Source organism: Ostrea edulis, chromosome 5 (assembly GCF_947568905.1).
Source record: "Ostrea edulis chromosome 5, xbOstEdul1.1, whole genome shotgun sequence".
In the NCBI taxonomy this organism is placed as follows: domain Eukaryota; kingdom Metazoa; phylum Mollusca; class Bivalvia; order Ostreida; family Ostreidae; genus Ostrea; species Ostrea edulis.
The window spans coordinates 57,054,589-57,071,000 of record NC_079168.1 but is presented as its reverse complement, the minus strand read 5'-3'; the positions used below and the strand labels follow the sequence as shown (position 1 = coordinate 57,071,000).

At 34.9% G+C, this 16,412-nt stretch overlaps 1 protein-coding gene across 1 annotated transcript; it reads left to right on the top strand.

Annotated features, from left to right (window-relative positions):
* Window positions 1-2,515: 2,515 nt before the first annotated feature.
* On the top strand, window positions 2,516-5,759 carry LOC130046642 (toll-like receptor 4). Its single transcript, XM_056164908.1, has one exon. The coding sequence runs from the start codon at window positions 3,137-3,139 to the stop codon at window positions 5,639-5,641; it is 2,505 nt and encodes an 834-aa protein (XP_056020883.1). The 5' UTR covers window positions 2,516-3,136; the 3' UTR covers window positions 5,642-5,759.
* Window positions 5,760-16,412: the final 10,653 nt, after the last annotated feature.

The window sequence follows — 16,412 nt, the reverse complement described above, 5'->3', positions numbered from 1 at the left end:
AGTGTTTTCTTAGAATATCGAGAAGGGGGCTTTTGCACACATGAACAATCTCGTTCGCCTGGACATATCAAGCAACAAAAACCTTCATTTATCCGTGTTACCAAATATCACTTACGATGTTCGAGATTCGAAACTACAGACTCTCATCGCAGATAGCCTTCAATGCTTTGGTGGACTATCACTTATCTTAACTGTAAAACATTTTACTTGAGAAATCTTTCACACATACAATTCCGTGATTTAGCAGTAGAGAGTATGAACTTTTATATGTACATTTTCATATATTATATTTTGAACATCGAAAGGTTGTAGTAATTTTCCTATGGCACCTTTTACAATATTATATTCACAAATCCAGTTTTTCTTGCAGATCAATTTATCTGCAAACCATTCCATCGGCTTAAAGAACACATCGCATGTTTTTAAACTTTTTAATTTTTTCAGCAAAATTAATTCATTTCATGCCTAAAACTACTTTACATGTGCTTTAAAAGAAACAGTTTGCGTAGTTTTCGAGTGTGATAGCGATGAAATTCAAATCTTGCGATATACATATTTTCTTCGATATTTTACGCGGCATTATCTGTGACGTCATATGCGACCTCGAACGAGAAGATTTGAAAACAGTTGTTAGCCATTTCATAAACAGATTAGATTTAATTGACAAACAAACAATTATCACATTAACGGCTTGTAAATAACACTGCATTGGGGTGTTTTGTGCCGTTTAAGGGTGTACTTGCTGTCAGTAGAGATGATTTGGACTGCGTTTTTTTCAATTTTCGAAGGAAGGTATGAGGGACAAGATGTGAATATTTTTTGTCGGCACAACGACTTTGCCATAAAAACCCCCAGTAGAATTTATCCCTGTACTTTTTCAAACAAGCACTTGGACAAAGACGTATATAAACTGCGAGAAAATGGTTCTATCGAAGCTTCACACTGTTACATATAGGCCTACCGCATATATGCTTTCCGTTCTGCTTTCAAATTCAATACACACTCGCACCAACTGACCTTCACCTTGTAACAACATATAGGCAGAACTTTGCTAGCAGTGTCTACCAACTGGTAGTTTTAAAAAAGAAGTTTAAAGATAAAAGATAATTGAACTTTCAATTATAAATAATAAAATATGATTTTTCCCAACTTTGAATTGAATTATAATGTTTTCATTTTTTTTTTTAAGGAACGCGTACGTGTTTACAACAACAGCACGTCGCGCTCCCACTTCCTAAGTAACAAAGTGTAGATAACAAAAAATAACGATTAATAAAATTGCTTGAATAAAATAATTTAGAAGTATTGTGATGTTCACAATAAGTTTGATAATTTTTATTATTATTTTTTTTTTTCGAAATGCACCCGTGACAGTAGGCCTCGTTGTCAATGATACATAATCGTATTATAATTTAGGCCTATCTAACTTCTCAAAATAAATTTAATAATAATTGCACTGTTTATTTTAGAAAAGCAACAACGCTAATTACAGTTGTTTACAGAAATGGCATTACCAAATAGTATTTAGAGAGTGATCCCATGTAAACATTATTTACTCGCAAATTTATGCAGATTTCATACTCGCTTTCCTCGCTACATTTGGGTCGCTATTTGTATGCACTGGTGGCTAAAAGATATAAGAATCGGGAAATTTGTCAACATCGAAATAAATGTTATCCATGGTAAATAAATTAGGCCCCTAAAACCCGAGTTTTTAAAAATATCTAACACTACTATTACAACAAGTTGATCGACGAAGGTCGCATATGACGTCACTGTACCACGTGACTACCTATCTAATTAACTAGGCTTTTTGAAATCGGGGCTTAGATTTAAGTCCGTATTGTGGCTAATTATCGCAATACTTCAGTGAACGAACTATTACAATTAATTTCTATAAGCATAAGGAAGACAAAATGCATATAATTCTGTATACTTTGAAAACACGAGATGTGTCCTTTAATACCATTCTCATCCACTACGTCATTCATGTATTTCAGACCACTCTTTAGCCATGATTTTAGAAATATAGGTGTATTTTTCAATACCACAATATTATTACTTCATAATGGTTTCCTCAATATATTGTTCAAACAATCTAATCTGTTCCTACCTTTGCATTCATTACAAAATGCGAACATTTCCTTGTAAAACAAAAGAAATCCATCCATTAACTCATACGGTTTGATATTAGTGATATTAGATTTACTGAAAATAGTCAAAATCATAATTGTTTTCCAAACATATCCTATTCACAAAATGGTATAATGGATTTCTTTTATTCAATAGTTTCTTAATCCATGATATTCTTAAAGATTTAATGTATTACCAACATGTTGCATAGGGTTTAATAAAGTCAGATCTTAGATAATTTTGTGAAACCCGGCCCCATTTTACATTTACTCAGGCTGAATCTTCTAGACTCAACCTGATCTTCGTGAGGTCTAAGTTCTTCCGCCTCTACGACAACTAGAAATTCTCATTCTGTCAATTACCTGCTTTTTAAAGTCCTAGATAATGTTTACAAAAGTTTTAACGATTAAAATCAAAGCACAACATCATATCATCCAATTTCATTCCCGCCCTGCCAATACTCTGCATTGCCAAAATCAGGTAATATTGTTTACTCAAACTTTACTAAAACGATGGTAGGCCAGCAATATTTCAGGATAAACATACGCAAGCTTATTTGGGAAATGCTTCTAGTTATGCTAATAGATTTCAAGGAAAAATCAAAATTATTTAGTATCATGAGGTGCATTTGTAACTCTGATCGTCTATACGGTTGATATTTAAACATGTGTAGGGGCTGTCGAATGACTTCTTAATTTTTAGGTCAGGTGGCCTATTACTATTGTCTGCGTCCTTCCTCCTGCGTTAACAATTCAATTAAATACACCTTAAAAGGGTTTATCAAATCAGCACGAAATGATTTAATCATGAACGATATGATGTATTTTAAAAGTACACATGTCAAAAAGGCAATAATATGCAATTTCGGAGAGAAAATATCTATCTATCTATCCATCTATCTATCTGGGCGTTTAGTGTTCCTGGCTTTTAGTGATTTATCTATCTGTCTAGTTATCTACTTTATTTTGCAGAGTACATTATCAAGATTCCCTTGTGAAGGACCATGTATTTCAACGCAGGATCATTCTGTTTTGTCTTTACGGCATTTTTGCAACAGTCGCTAGCATTCCACTGCTCTTCTGAGCCAAAGTGTCGATGTTTCTACGATAAAAGGATGGTGGTTGCTGAATGCAGTGGACTTAAGCTATTGCACGCTCCAAGATTCAATGAAAGTGTTCAAAGTATCGATCTAAGCACTAACCGTCTCTCAGAAATACCTGCAGATATGCCTCCAAACATCATTTCCCTCAACATTGCCGAGAACAAAATCATAGACCCTAAAAAAGAAGTTCTTTCAAGATACAAACATTTGCGATGGTTGGATATCGGAAGGAATTGTTTATGGCAAAGGCGTAAAACATGGCCTTCTCGGTTTTTTGAAAACCTGAAGCAACTGGAAACATTACTCATGAAAGATGATTGTGTCGCAATCAATGTTACGGATATGAAATATTCACACGAGTGCTTTTATGGATTATCGTCTTTAAGATACATTGAATTAAATGGGCTACGTGCTGGTAACTTCGGGGATGCATTTGATAAAAATAATTCTATTCAAATTCTTGTCTTGTCGGGACAGGAGTATTGTTATCTTCAGGACATCAGAACATACACCTTCAACGTTTTCAAAAAGTTGACAAAACTGACATTGCATAAGTGTTTTCTTACAAATATCGAGAAGGGGGCTTTTGCACACATGAACAATCTCGTTCACCTGGACATATCAAACAACAAAAACCTTCATTTATCCGTGTTACCAAATATCACTTACGATCTTCGAAATTCGAAACTACAGACTCTCATCGCAGATAGCCTTCAATGCTTTGGTGGACTATCACTTATTTTAACTGTAAAACACATAGAGAACCTCCAAAATACTTCTTTGAAAAAATTTTCGTTAGCAGGAAACAGAATTGCCATAATTGATAAAGATATTATGAAATATTTACCAAAATCATTGACAAATATAAACATCGGAGACAACATGCTGCAGTTTGGATCCTACATTTTTCAAGGTTCATTTCTTCCAAATTTAGAAAGGCTTGATGTTGAATATACCGGAAGTTATAGACCGGGATTTCAAATAGGCTGTAACACGTGTTCTAACTCCTGTTGTACCAAGACAGCAATTGTCAACGTTTCTAACGCTATCATAAATGACCCACCGAAGCCATATTTTATAATACGACTGCCCCCGAAATTAAAAATTCTAAATATTGCCAATCAGAGAATTTCTCACACTGTTTTAGAACTTGGGTTCTTCCCACAAAACTCTTTAACACATCTGTATGCCCAAGGGAATTTTTTCTATTCTATACATCATATAACCGGAATTAAGAATTTGGAATACGTTAATTTATCGAATAACTTCTGTTCCAGTATAACCAATCAATCTTTTCAAAATATGAGCAGTTTATTATTTCTCAATTTGTCTACAAATCTTCTAGGAAAAGAATTGAGAAGTCAAAATGTAAATGATATGCTTCATTTTCCTCCCCATCTGAGAGTACTTGATCTCTCGTATAACTGGATAACGACCTTAGCCCTTGACTTGTTCGCTGTCAGTAGAGATCTTGAGTCCTTAAATTTGAGTAATAATGAGATAGAATCCGTGTCATTTGATTTGTCTTCTTCTTTAAAATTGCGTGAAATAGATCTCTCCTTTAATAAAATCGTGAAGTTGGATTCCGCATCGATGAAAAATTTAGACTTTCCCAGAAAGACCCGCCTGAGTATCAATCTGGCAAACAATCCTTTGGTATGCACTTGTCAAAGCCTAGGATTCCTGGAATGGATGAAAGAATCATTAAATAAACACTTCCTAGACCAAGATAAATACACGTGTTCATTTAGCAACAGCACAAAGACTACCTTGGGTGATTTGGATCAAGTGATATCTACATTAAAACGCGAATGTAAATCCTATACAACATTAGTTGTCGCTGTAACTGTTATTTTACTTGTAACAATAGTTTGTTTTTCTCTTGCTATTATGTATAGATATAGATGGAAACTACGATATTTATATTACGCAGGGAAGCGATCTTCCAAAGGATACTCAAAGATATTAGAGGAAGGAAGGGAATACCATTTTGACGCCTTTATTTCATACGCCGAGAATGAAAGACAAATCTTAATTCCAAACCTATTGAAGGTGGAGAAGGAAAATACTTTCAAATTTTGTATTCACAGCCGCGACTTTATGCCTGGTGTGGACATAAGTGAAAACATAACCAATGCTATTCACTTTAGTAGACGAACTATCGTTTTCCTGAGTGAAGCCTTTCTTGGATCTGAATATTGCATGTACGAAATCCAGATGGCGCGAATGGAAAGTATATCTCGTGGGGGAGAAAACGTTCTTTTCATTGTTCTTCTGGATGATCATCTCAGAAACATTCCAAACTTTCTAGAGGATCTATTAAGTGAACAGTCATACCTTCCATACGATAAACAAATCCCGGAAGAGTTCTGGAATGCGTTGACTCAAGTTTTGAAAAACAATTAAGATTTGTTTTAAACTTTCATCATTCAGAATTATCGAAATAGAAGAAATCTGAAAGGACTCGTGTATATTGAGCTGAAGTATACATTATTATTTATGTACCATTTATTATGGTTGTATATCAAATTATTTATCCATGTGTTTAATATATTCTTATAGTATGTTAAATTGTATATAATTATATGTTTAATATGATTTGTTTGTATGTCCCTTTCGTAAATACTTTCACTCAATACCAAAACAAAATGTGTAACTTGTTACCGACTCCGGATATCCTACCAGCCAAACGGAGATCGAGAGAACAATGCATGGGTTAAAATATTTGTATTCGTTGTGGGGTTTTTTTTTTTTTTACAAACAAAAGATTACGAGTTTTATACATCAATTACAAAAAAACATTTTATATTGTCAAAGAAGAGTTTATGAAGATGTGATTTTGATGTCTGTATCAATTCCTTTATCTCAATGGACATCTGTTTTCTAACATTTGCTTTCAAATTTAGTTACTCAAATATTAATTACAAATAGATTTGAACTTTTTATACTTTACGGTATGAAGGATTGTATATAATGTATTAATGAACAAATATATGCAATAGGAAGTGTATGGCGACTTGTCTCAATATACCTTACGATTTCATTGAATTTGATATTAATTCACAGTTAGCCTACTAAACGACATATGACTATATATGCATACATGTCTGTATTCATATTACTTTCTGTGATGTTAAGGAATGCATTTACTATTTTGATTATCATATTCGTATATTTGTATATTATAATCGTATATTTGTATATTATAATCGTATATTTGTATATTATGATAATATATTTGTATATTATATGGTTCTTGAAGGAATTTTTTCAACACTTGATATACAAGAGGTACATGTATAATATTGATTCGCATTGCTATTTTCATGTTTTTCTGCTCAAGTCGTTTTTCGTTTCGTTTGAGAATTGTTCACGCTTACAGAGGCATGTTAGCTGTCGATGAAGTGCCAGTTTTAGAAATTTCTGTATTGTACATCATGTATCACTTCCATTGTGGTTTGAACGAAGAAAATGAATAAATGAAGGAAGGAACGAAGTGATTTGCTCAGTTTCTCCTTCTTGCTGCCAGCTAAACTTGTCTCGAGCGGATGTCGAAAACGATTAGGCGCAAGTTCTCGATATGTCATGTTTATGGTATACCTATGTTCCTAGATGATCCTCAGTATTCAAATTTTACAATATTTGGGGGGAAAGTATGAGATATCAAAAGGGGATGGAGTTTCAACATTTTACAACAGAAAACCATGGAAAATTATAAAACACTATTTGTGATGCATCATTGTCCATTGTCAATGACATTTGGTCTATAGGAGTAGATTAGGTGACTAAAATGGTAGATTTAAAATTTTTAAAATGGCCGCTAAATATGCATTAAATTTTCTCATTCCGATCTGAATGAAATTAATATGTAGGGGCAGTTGAAGATGGCGAATAAAATAGTAAACTCAAATATTCAAGTAGCGGAAAATTTCAAAATGGTTACCTGATCTCAACAAAATTTGTTACATACATGTAGGAGTAATTGAGGATGACAAAATCAAATGGTAAACTGAGCTTGAAATTTTCAAAATCTACATCATTTTCATAATAACCACTAAAACGTGTTACATTTTGAATGAAAGTTTAATGTATATGTATAGGGACAGCCCTGACCAACGTTCTTCAGCAGTTTTTTTTAACATGCTTGTAAAATAATTTCCAGGATTTTACATGTCCTAAAGGTAACAATGAAAATTTAAAGCTTTGAAATGGGTGCAATTTTCATACTAGATGTTTGAAATTTATGATTTTAGTTTATTTGATATTACATGCACTTATGCTGAAAGGTTTCTTTTCATTTTAAGGGGTCTCGGGAAATTAGCTTGCAGGGTTTTTGGCAAGACAAGTGATTGTCTAAACCCCCCCCCCCCCCCCCCCAAAAAAAAACAACAACATGCAATATGTTTATTTTGCAGGAAGTTGACTTAAAGTTTCTTTTTGGGGTAGGAATTCAATTGGTGTTCATTAGGGAAACTTTCCTAACATCATCCTGTTAGCGTTATCACTTGTTTTTAACCTATGTACGGCGCTCAAGGTCGTAGTAGTGAAGGTTCTTTATCGTGTTTACGCCTACCGTGACATAGAACCTCTGCGTGGAGGTCATATCTATAGACCCGTGGCTTTTATTTTTGATATATTCAATATATTGTGTTAATATCATTAATTATATTCAATGTATTGTGATAATATCATAAATGATATTCAATATATGTGGTGGTATATTAACTTGTAAATATAATCATATGTTAAATAATGAACGATATAAATTGTGGTGACCATGGTATATTAACTAAATGATCATATGTTTGATATATTGTAAAAAGGTTGGAATGTGTATGTAAATTCAAACGATGTACAATTCATTATATCAGCATATTCTTTGTCTTGTTCACGATTTTTGGAATCAGTTGATGAAGTCTGTTAAACGTTAATTTTAGGGAAAAAAATGTTAAGATAACGAACAGTGATCAATCTCATAGCTCCCATAAAGAATACAAAATTTAGAGTAAGGCAAACACGGACCCCTGGACATACCAGAGGTTGGATCAGATACCTAGGAGGAGTAAGCATCCCTTGTCGATTGGTCATACCCGCCGTGAGTCGTATATCTCGATTGGGTAAACGGAGTTATCCGTATTCAAAATCGGTGTGCAAAGAACGGCCTAACATTTGGTATGAAAGGCGCCAGACAGCATTTGATCCAATGTTATTTTGTATTGGCAAACTAGATCGTTATAACAACAATATAATTTGCGAAAAGCTGACTTTAAACGAGAATGTTGAAACCCCTGTACCATTAAGTTGTTTGTCAGTAGCTTGCCTCGATTTAAAAACTAACCATAATCAGAACAAGTTCTTGCGTATCGAATCAGTTGAGAGATATAAACACCAGATGCAGGTGATAATGGAATATTGCTATAGAAATATGGGAAGTTGACGACGGAGAAGTGAAATCATCCCGTTTGTCATAAAATTGAGTTGTTAGTTTGACGTTAGCATCTATATTCAATAGAATATCTAAGTACGAAGCAGATCATCTTCGCTAGCCAACGGTTTACGATCCGCTCCGCTTCTCTACAAACCTTTGGCAGATTTAGTGCAAATTTCGTAGCTTTGACTGTCGTCTTCTAGCGGATGGAGAAAACAACCCTGTTTGGATTACATCATGTTTATCCAATGAAAATGCGTGTTTAGGCTACTGTTTATTGATTGATTGATTGATGTTTTCCGCCAAACTCAACAATTTTCAGTTATCTGGTGGCGCCCAGTTTTTATTGATGGAATAGAGAACCCAGATACAATGTACCTGGGAAGAAACCACCGACCTTCCGAAAGTAAACTGGGAAAGTTTCTCACTGGCGCGAGGGGGATTCGAACCCGCGCCGACAGAGGTGAGAGGCCGTGTGATTTTGAGCGCGCTACTCTAACCACTCGGTCACGAAGGCCCCTCAGCTACTGCTTAAAAGTTGTTTAGAAATGCCTGCGCTCAGAGAGTAACGTAATGTTTTATGCAAATCATTCAAAATATTAATGATAAATTTAACTATCTCTTAATTGCATACTTGAAAAAGAAATCAGTGAGAATATTATTTAGAAAATAAACATGTGGTGAACCCATGAAATATATGTACTCGTTGAGTCTACGTCTAAAAATAACCCCACGCGTGTAAGGTGAATTCCAAATTGGGAGAAATAGCTCTGGCGCAACTGTCTAAATCTGTGATAGATAGAACATAAAACAACGACTTACAAGAGATGTTTGATATTAAACTTATGGTTCGGTACTGTAGTAAATAAAATGCACCTCTTTATGCAGATACGAGTCTAAACTGCGCACGTGGCATCATTGGTTTGAATATGTTTTTGATACACGGCAGGGTGACAGTTGTAGGTATTTAAATTCCTTTGTTTTGCACGTGATCTATCGTAACACGCTCTCTGACTGAGCAGTGGACTTTCCCTGTGTCCAATCATATGCTGAAAGTTGAGGCTACAAAAATCGCACTAAATCTGGGAAGGGTTTGTTGAGAAGCGGGGCGGATCGTAAACCCTTGGCTAACGAAGATAGAAGCATATGTGGAAAACTCTGTGGTGCCTTTTATTTATTCAGTGGGATATATCGAATCAATACATGAATGAAAACGATCTTGTTAATAGATAAAACGTCGTCAATTTATCTAAATGTTGAATTGACGGCCACAGCAAGGATTTTTTTCTTCTCATGTAGAAGGTTTTGAATAAATTCTGCCTCGTAAGAATATAAAAACAGGTTAGCTAATTAAGGAGCAGAATAAATTAATTTCAAAACAAACTGACAAGGAAGTTGTAAAGCATTTCGCTGAAAGCTTTGTAACTTGTCAAAATCTTCGCTTCGAAAAGATCCCGTGGGGATCCGGGTTAGAATAGCTCCTCAGTACCCCTTGCTTGTCGTAAGAGGCGACTAAACTGGGCGGTCCTTCGGATGAGACCGCAAAAACCGAGGTCCCGTGTCACAGCGGGTTTGGCACGATAAAGATCCCTCCCTGCTCAATGGCCATTGAAAAAGGAGAATTTGAAAAGTTTTTCCTTAATTACCGGAAGTGGACGTTTCGACTTCCGGTGGGATCAACGGTTTTCAATACTCCAAAAGACACCCGATAAAGTGGTATATGTTTCGATACAACAACTACAACTTTAATTTTTCGATTCATTTTATCACTTCCGGTGACGACCGGAAGTGACGGCCGACATTCTGAATCCCCAACTGCACGCCTACAAAGTGAGATCTATCAACTCTGAAAATTTGGTGACTCTATCTTTTACCGTTTCTGAGAAAAACGCTGGACAACGAAAACAGCTAATAAGCCATATTTGCCAACCGGAAGTGAATTTTGAAAAAATGAAGAAAAAAAAATGTCCGAGGTATTTCATTCTCTATCATCCCTGAAAATTTGAAGAAAATCCATCCAGACATCTCTGAGAAATCCAGGGAAAAAAATTAACTAGAAATGATCTCGTTGCGAGCAACGAATAGGTCTTCCGTCCAATTTCTGACGAGATAGGACCTTGACTGGAAGAATTCAGTTAGTGAATTAGTGAAGAACGACTATACATGAAAGAAATAAACACGTACATGTAAGACGTGATTTATCAACTGTAAACAATTTTGGTTTTGTTTCATTCACTTTCGAGTATCTCAGGAGTCCATAAAACGACTAAAAATTCCAATTGAACCACGTAGGAACCCACACTAAATATTTCCATTAAAAATACTGAGTTTTTGGACAACTTCCGGTTTCGAACAACCAACTTCCGGTGGAAATGATATGACTTATTACACTCTATTAAATAATTTTATGAGGATTAGAATTTAAAAAATGAAATATTACATATTTTTATGGTACTTCCGGCGGATGGCGAAAGTGACAGCAAGAAAGTTGAAACACGTATGTCACATCTACAAGTCACTATCTAAATTTCCTGAAAGCTTCAAGACTCAATCTTTAATTATTTTTTAGAAAACACTTGGAGAAAAAACCCCGGAAATCGTACATATTTAACGAACGGAAGTGAATTTTGAAAAAAACAACAACAATAATTCACTATACTCTGAGGATGGATAATGTCATTTATATATGTGAAAATCACTAAAACACTTGCTTTATAAGCGAGAGATATGATAGCAAAGAAAAACCATTTTTCTGAAGTTTTTCTCTAAAAACCGGAAGTTGCTGGTTAAACTTCCGGTAAGACTAACATTTTCTGAAACGCCACAAGAGACCTAATTAATCTATGCAAGTTTTGTTTCAAAAGCATAATTTTGAAATTTGGCGTTTCTTTTGTTCACTTCCGGTAACGGCCGGAAGTGACGGATGATAATGATAAACCTTTATTACAGAGCTACAAGTCACCATCTATCATCCCTGAATGTTCATAGACTCAATTTTAAACCGTTTATGAGAAAACGCCCGCACAAAATATCATTTGAAAAACAGAAATTCGGCCGCAACTTGTGACGGGAAGTGAATTTTGAAATAGTGGTGCAGTGTTCTTTTGAGATGGATAATGTCAATAATATCTGTAAATATCGTATTAAATGGTTCATGAATAAATGAGATATACGAGGACAAAGAAAGACCGTTTTTTAAAAGTTTTTCTCTGAAAACCGGAAGTTGCTGGTTAAACTTCCGGTAAGTCTAACATTTTCTGAAACGCCGAAAGACACCTAACTAATCTATGCAAGTTTTGTTTCAAAAGCATTATTTTGAAATTTGGGGTTTCTTTTGTTCAGTTCCGATGACGGCCAGAACTGACGGATGGCAAAAATAATACCTTTTTGCACAGCTACAATTCATAATTTATCATCCCTGAAAGTTTGAAGACTCAATCTTTAACCGTTTATGAGAAAACGCCCGCACAAAATATCATTTGAAAAACGGAAATTCGGCCGTAACTTGTGACCGGAAGTGAATTTTAAAATAGTGTTACAGAGTTCTCTTAAGATGGATAATGTCAATAATATCTGTAAATATCGTATTAAAAGTGTGATAAATAAACGAGATATACGAGGACAAAGAAATACCATTTTTTCGAACTTTTTCTCTAAAAACCGGAAGTTGCTGGTTAAACTTCCGGTAAGTCTAACATTTTCTGAAACGCCGAAAGATATCTAATTAATCTATGCAAGTTTTGTTTCAAAAGTATTAGTTTGAAATTTGACGTTTCTTTTGTTCACTTCCGGTGACGGCTGGAAGTGACGGATGGCAATGATAATACCCTATTGCATAGCTACAAGTCACCATCTATCATCCCTGAAAGTTTGAAGTTTCACTCTTTAACCGTTTATGAGAAAACGCCCGGACAAAATGTCAACACTATGTGTTCGGAGACATAAGAAACAGCAAAAACAATATGTCTCCAACACTTTGTGTTCGGAGACATAATAAGAAACGGGGCAAACACAATATGTCTCCGACACTATGTGTACACTATGTGTTCGGAGACATAATAATAATAACTAGAAATGATCTCGTTGCGAGCAACGAATGGGTCTTCCGTCCAATTTCTGACGAGATAGGATCTTGACTGGGAGAATTCAATTAGTGAAGAACGGCTATGCGTGAAAGAAATAAACACATTTTTTTTTAAAATAGTGATAAACATGTACATGTAAGACGTGATGTATCAATTACAAAAAATTCGGTTTTCTTTTATTCACTTTGGGGTATCTTGGGAATTCATAAACGACTAAAAATTCCACATTTACCGCGTAGGAACCCACACTAAAAATTTCCATGAAAAATACTGAGTTTTCGGACAACTTCCGGTTTCGAACAACCAACTTCCGGTGGAAATGGTATGACTTTTTACACTCTATTAAATGATGTTATGAGCATTAGAATATTAAAAAAAAATGAAAAATTATATATCTTCAAGGTACTTCCGGTGGATGACGAAAGTCACGCCAACAAAATTGAAACACGTATTTCACATCTACAAGTCACCAATTATCTTTCCTGAAAGTTTCAAGACTCAATCTTTGATTATTTAAGAGAAAACGCCTGGAGAAAAATACCCAGAAATCGTAGATATTTAGCGAACGGAAGTGAATTTTGAAAAAAAAAATTTAATTCACTATACTCTGAAGATGGATAATGTCAATTATATATGTGAAAATCATAACAAACACTTGATTTATATGCGATAGGAAAGAAAGACCAATTTTTGAAGTTTTTCTCTAAAAACTGGAAGTTGTTGTTTAAACGTCCGGTAAGTGTAACATTTTCTGAAACTCCAAAAGACACTTACACATGTAATTATTCCAAACACATTTTGTTTCAAACGCGTAAATTTCATATTTGACGTTTCTTTCGTTCACTTTCAGTGGTGGCCGGAAGTGACGGATGACAATGATAAATCTTTTTACAACGCTACAAGTCACCACCAATCATATACTGAAAGTTTAAAGACTCAATCATGAACCGTTTATGAGAAAACGGTCGGACAAAATGTTATTTGAAAAACGGAAATTCGGCCCTAACTCGCGACCGGAAGTGAATTTTGAAATAGTATTAAAACGTTATCCTAGAGATGGATAATGTCAATAATATCTGTAAACATCGTATTAAAAAGTGTATAGATAAGCGAGATATATGAGAACAAAGAAAGACCAATTTTTCGAAGTTTTCCTCTAAAAACAGGAAGTTGTTGGTTAAACATCCGGTAAGTTTAACATTTTCTGAAACCCCGAAAGAGACCTAATTAATATATGCAAGTTTTGTTTCAAAAGCATAATTTTGAAATTTGACGTTTCTTTGTTCACTTCCGATAACGGCCGGAAGTGGCGGATAGCTACAGGTCACTATCTATCATCTCTGAAAGTTTGGAGACTCAATCTTTAAACGTTTATGAGAAAACGTCCAAACAAAATGTCATTTGAAAAACGGAAATTCGGCCGTAACATTTGATCGGAAGTGAATTTTGAAATAGTATTGGATGGTTCTCTTGAGATTGATTACGTCAATAATATCTGTAATTATAGTATTGAAAGGTTGATGAATAAGCGAGATATACGAGGACAAATAAAGGACAATTTTTGTTTAAGTTTTTCTCTAGAAACCGGAAGTTGCTGGTTAAACATCCGGTAAGTCTAACATTTTCTGAAACACCGAAAGAAACCTAATTAATCTATGCAAGTTTTGTTTCAAAAGCATGATTTTGAAATTTGAGGTTTCTTTTGTTCACTTCCGATGACGGCCGAAAGTGACGGATAGCAATGATAAACCTTAATACAAAGCTACATGTCGCCATATATCATCCCTGAAAGTTTGGAGACTCAATCTTTAAACGTTTATGAGAAAACGCCCGAACAAGATGTCATTTGAAAAACGGAAATTCGGCCGTAACTTGCAACCGGAAGTGATATTGGCAAAACTGAAAAAAAATGTTCTAGACAATCCTATTTTACATCATTCCTGAAAGTTTCATGAAATCTATCAAGCCGTTTTTTGAGAAATCACCTGCACAAAATCGGTAAGGAAAAGAAAAATGACTGGAAATTATCTCGTTGCGAGCAACGGATAGGTCTTCCGTCCAATATCTGACGAGATAGGATTTTGACTGGGAGAATTCAATTAGTGAAGAACGACTATGCATAAAAGAAATAAACACGTACATATAAGACGTGATTGATCAATTATAAAGAATTTCGCTTTTGTTGTATTCACTTTCGAGTATCTCAGGAGTTCATAAAACGAATAAAAATTCCACATTGACAGCTTAGGAATCCACACAAAAATTTCCATGAAAAATACTGAGTTTTCGGACAACTTCCGGTTTCGAACAACCAACTTCCGGTGGAAATGGTATGACTTATTACACTCTATCAAACAATGTTATGAGCATTACAATTTTAAAAAAATGAAAAATTACATATTTTTATTTTCCGGTGGATTGGCGTCACGCCAACAAAATTGAAACACGTATTTCACATCTACAAATCACCATCTAACTTTCCTAAAAGTATCAAAACTCAATCTTTGATTATTTATGAGAAAACGCCTGGAGAGAGAAAAAAACACCCAGAAATCGTAGATACACTGTATTTAACGAACGGAAGTGAATTTTGAAAAACAACAACAATAATTCACTATACTCTGAAGATGGATAATGTCAAGAAGCGAGTTCGGGATCCTTGGTGCAACTAGAATTCTGGGTAAGGTCAAAAGGTCAAGCGGGGAAAAAATGGATGCCACTTGAAGGAAGAGTATACGGCATTGTTAGTAATAACGGCATGGGCGACTTGTAATATGACGATTTCGCACGATGGAGGGTACCGGAGCTAAAAGAGTACCTCCGCGACCGTGGACTAAAGACGACAGGCAGGAAAGTGGAGTTGGCAGCACTTGCTTTCGGTGCAAGTCAGATGGGAGTCGAGACCAAAAAGAGTTCCATAAAAGATAAAATGAAAAACAAACAGGACTATTTAGAATTATTGAAACTGAATGACGACAAAATACCGGACCCTCTATGCTTAAAGGGGTGTGTATCGGAGCAGAGTGGGATTACGCAGTGGCGCCCCAACCATGTACTTTGATATTGCCGAATATTTGTCAACAACATCTTCAGCTTTCGGTGATTTGAAAAAGCGTCTGATGAGTGACTATAAAGAAGGCAAGGCATTTAGTTACTTTGATTCGAAATTTTTGAAGGAAGTTAAATACCACCCAATAAGCAAGGAATCTGCATACTGCATATTGTCTTCATATTGTACCCCGTCCCAGAAAATAAACTCGACATTCCATACAGCTTGGGTGTGCTTGGATAAAAAGACAGGGTACATCTACAGAGCTTACTGCACATGTTTTGCCGGGTAAGTAATCGTACAGAGTCATGTTGACTAAGTGCATGCATAAATACTACAGTATAATTCACTGGTTTATAGTAAAAACAAACAAGAAACATGCTAATTTCTGTGATCAGCAGATGATGAGAAATATGCTGTAGTGTAAATAAATTTATGTTGTATGAATATTGCCAAATGAACAAGTCAAGTACAATATGTTAAAGATAATTATGTCTTGATCACTTAGACTAAGGCCTACAAATTATACAAGGTACCCAGATATCTTGAAATTTATATGTATGCTTGCACAAGTTTTGGGCTTTAGATTGCTTTTATTGCAGTTTTATATCTGAT

What these genes read in the sequence shown, in the direction of transcription:
- LOC130046642 (XM_056164908.1), top strand. Translation starts at nt 3,137, where the DNA reads ATGTATTTCAACGCAGGATCATTCTGTTTTGTCTTTACGGCATTTTTG.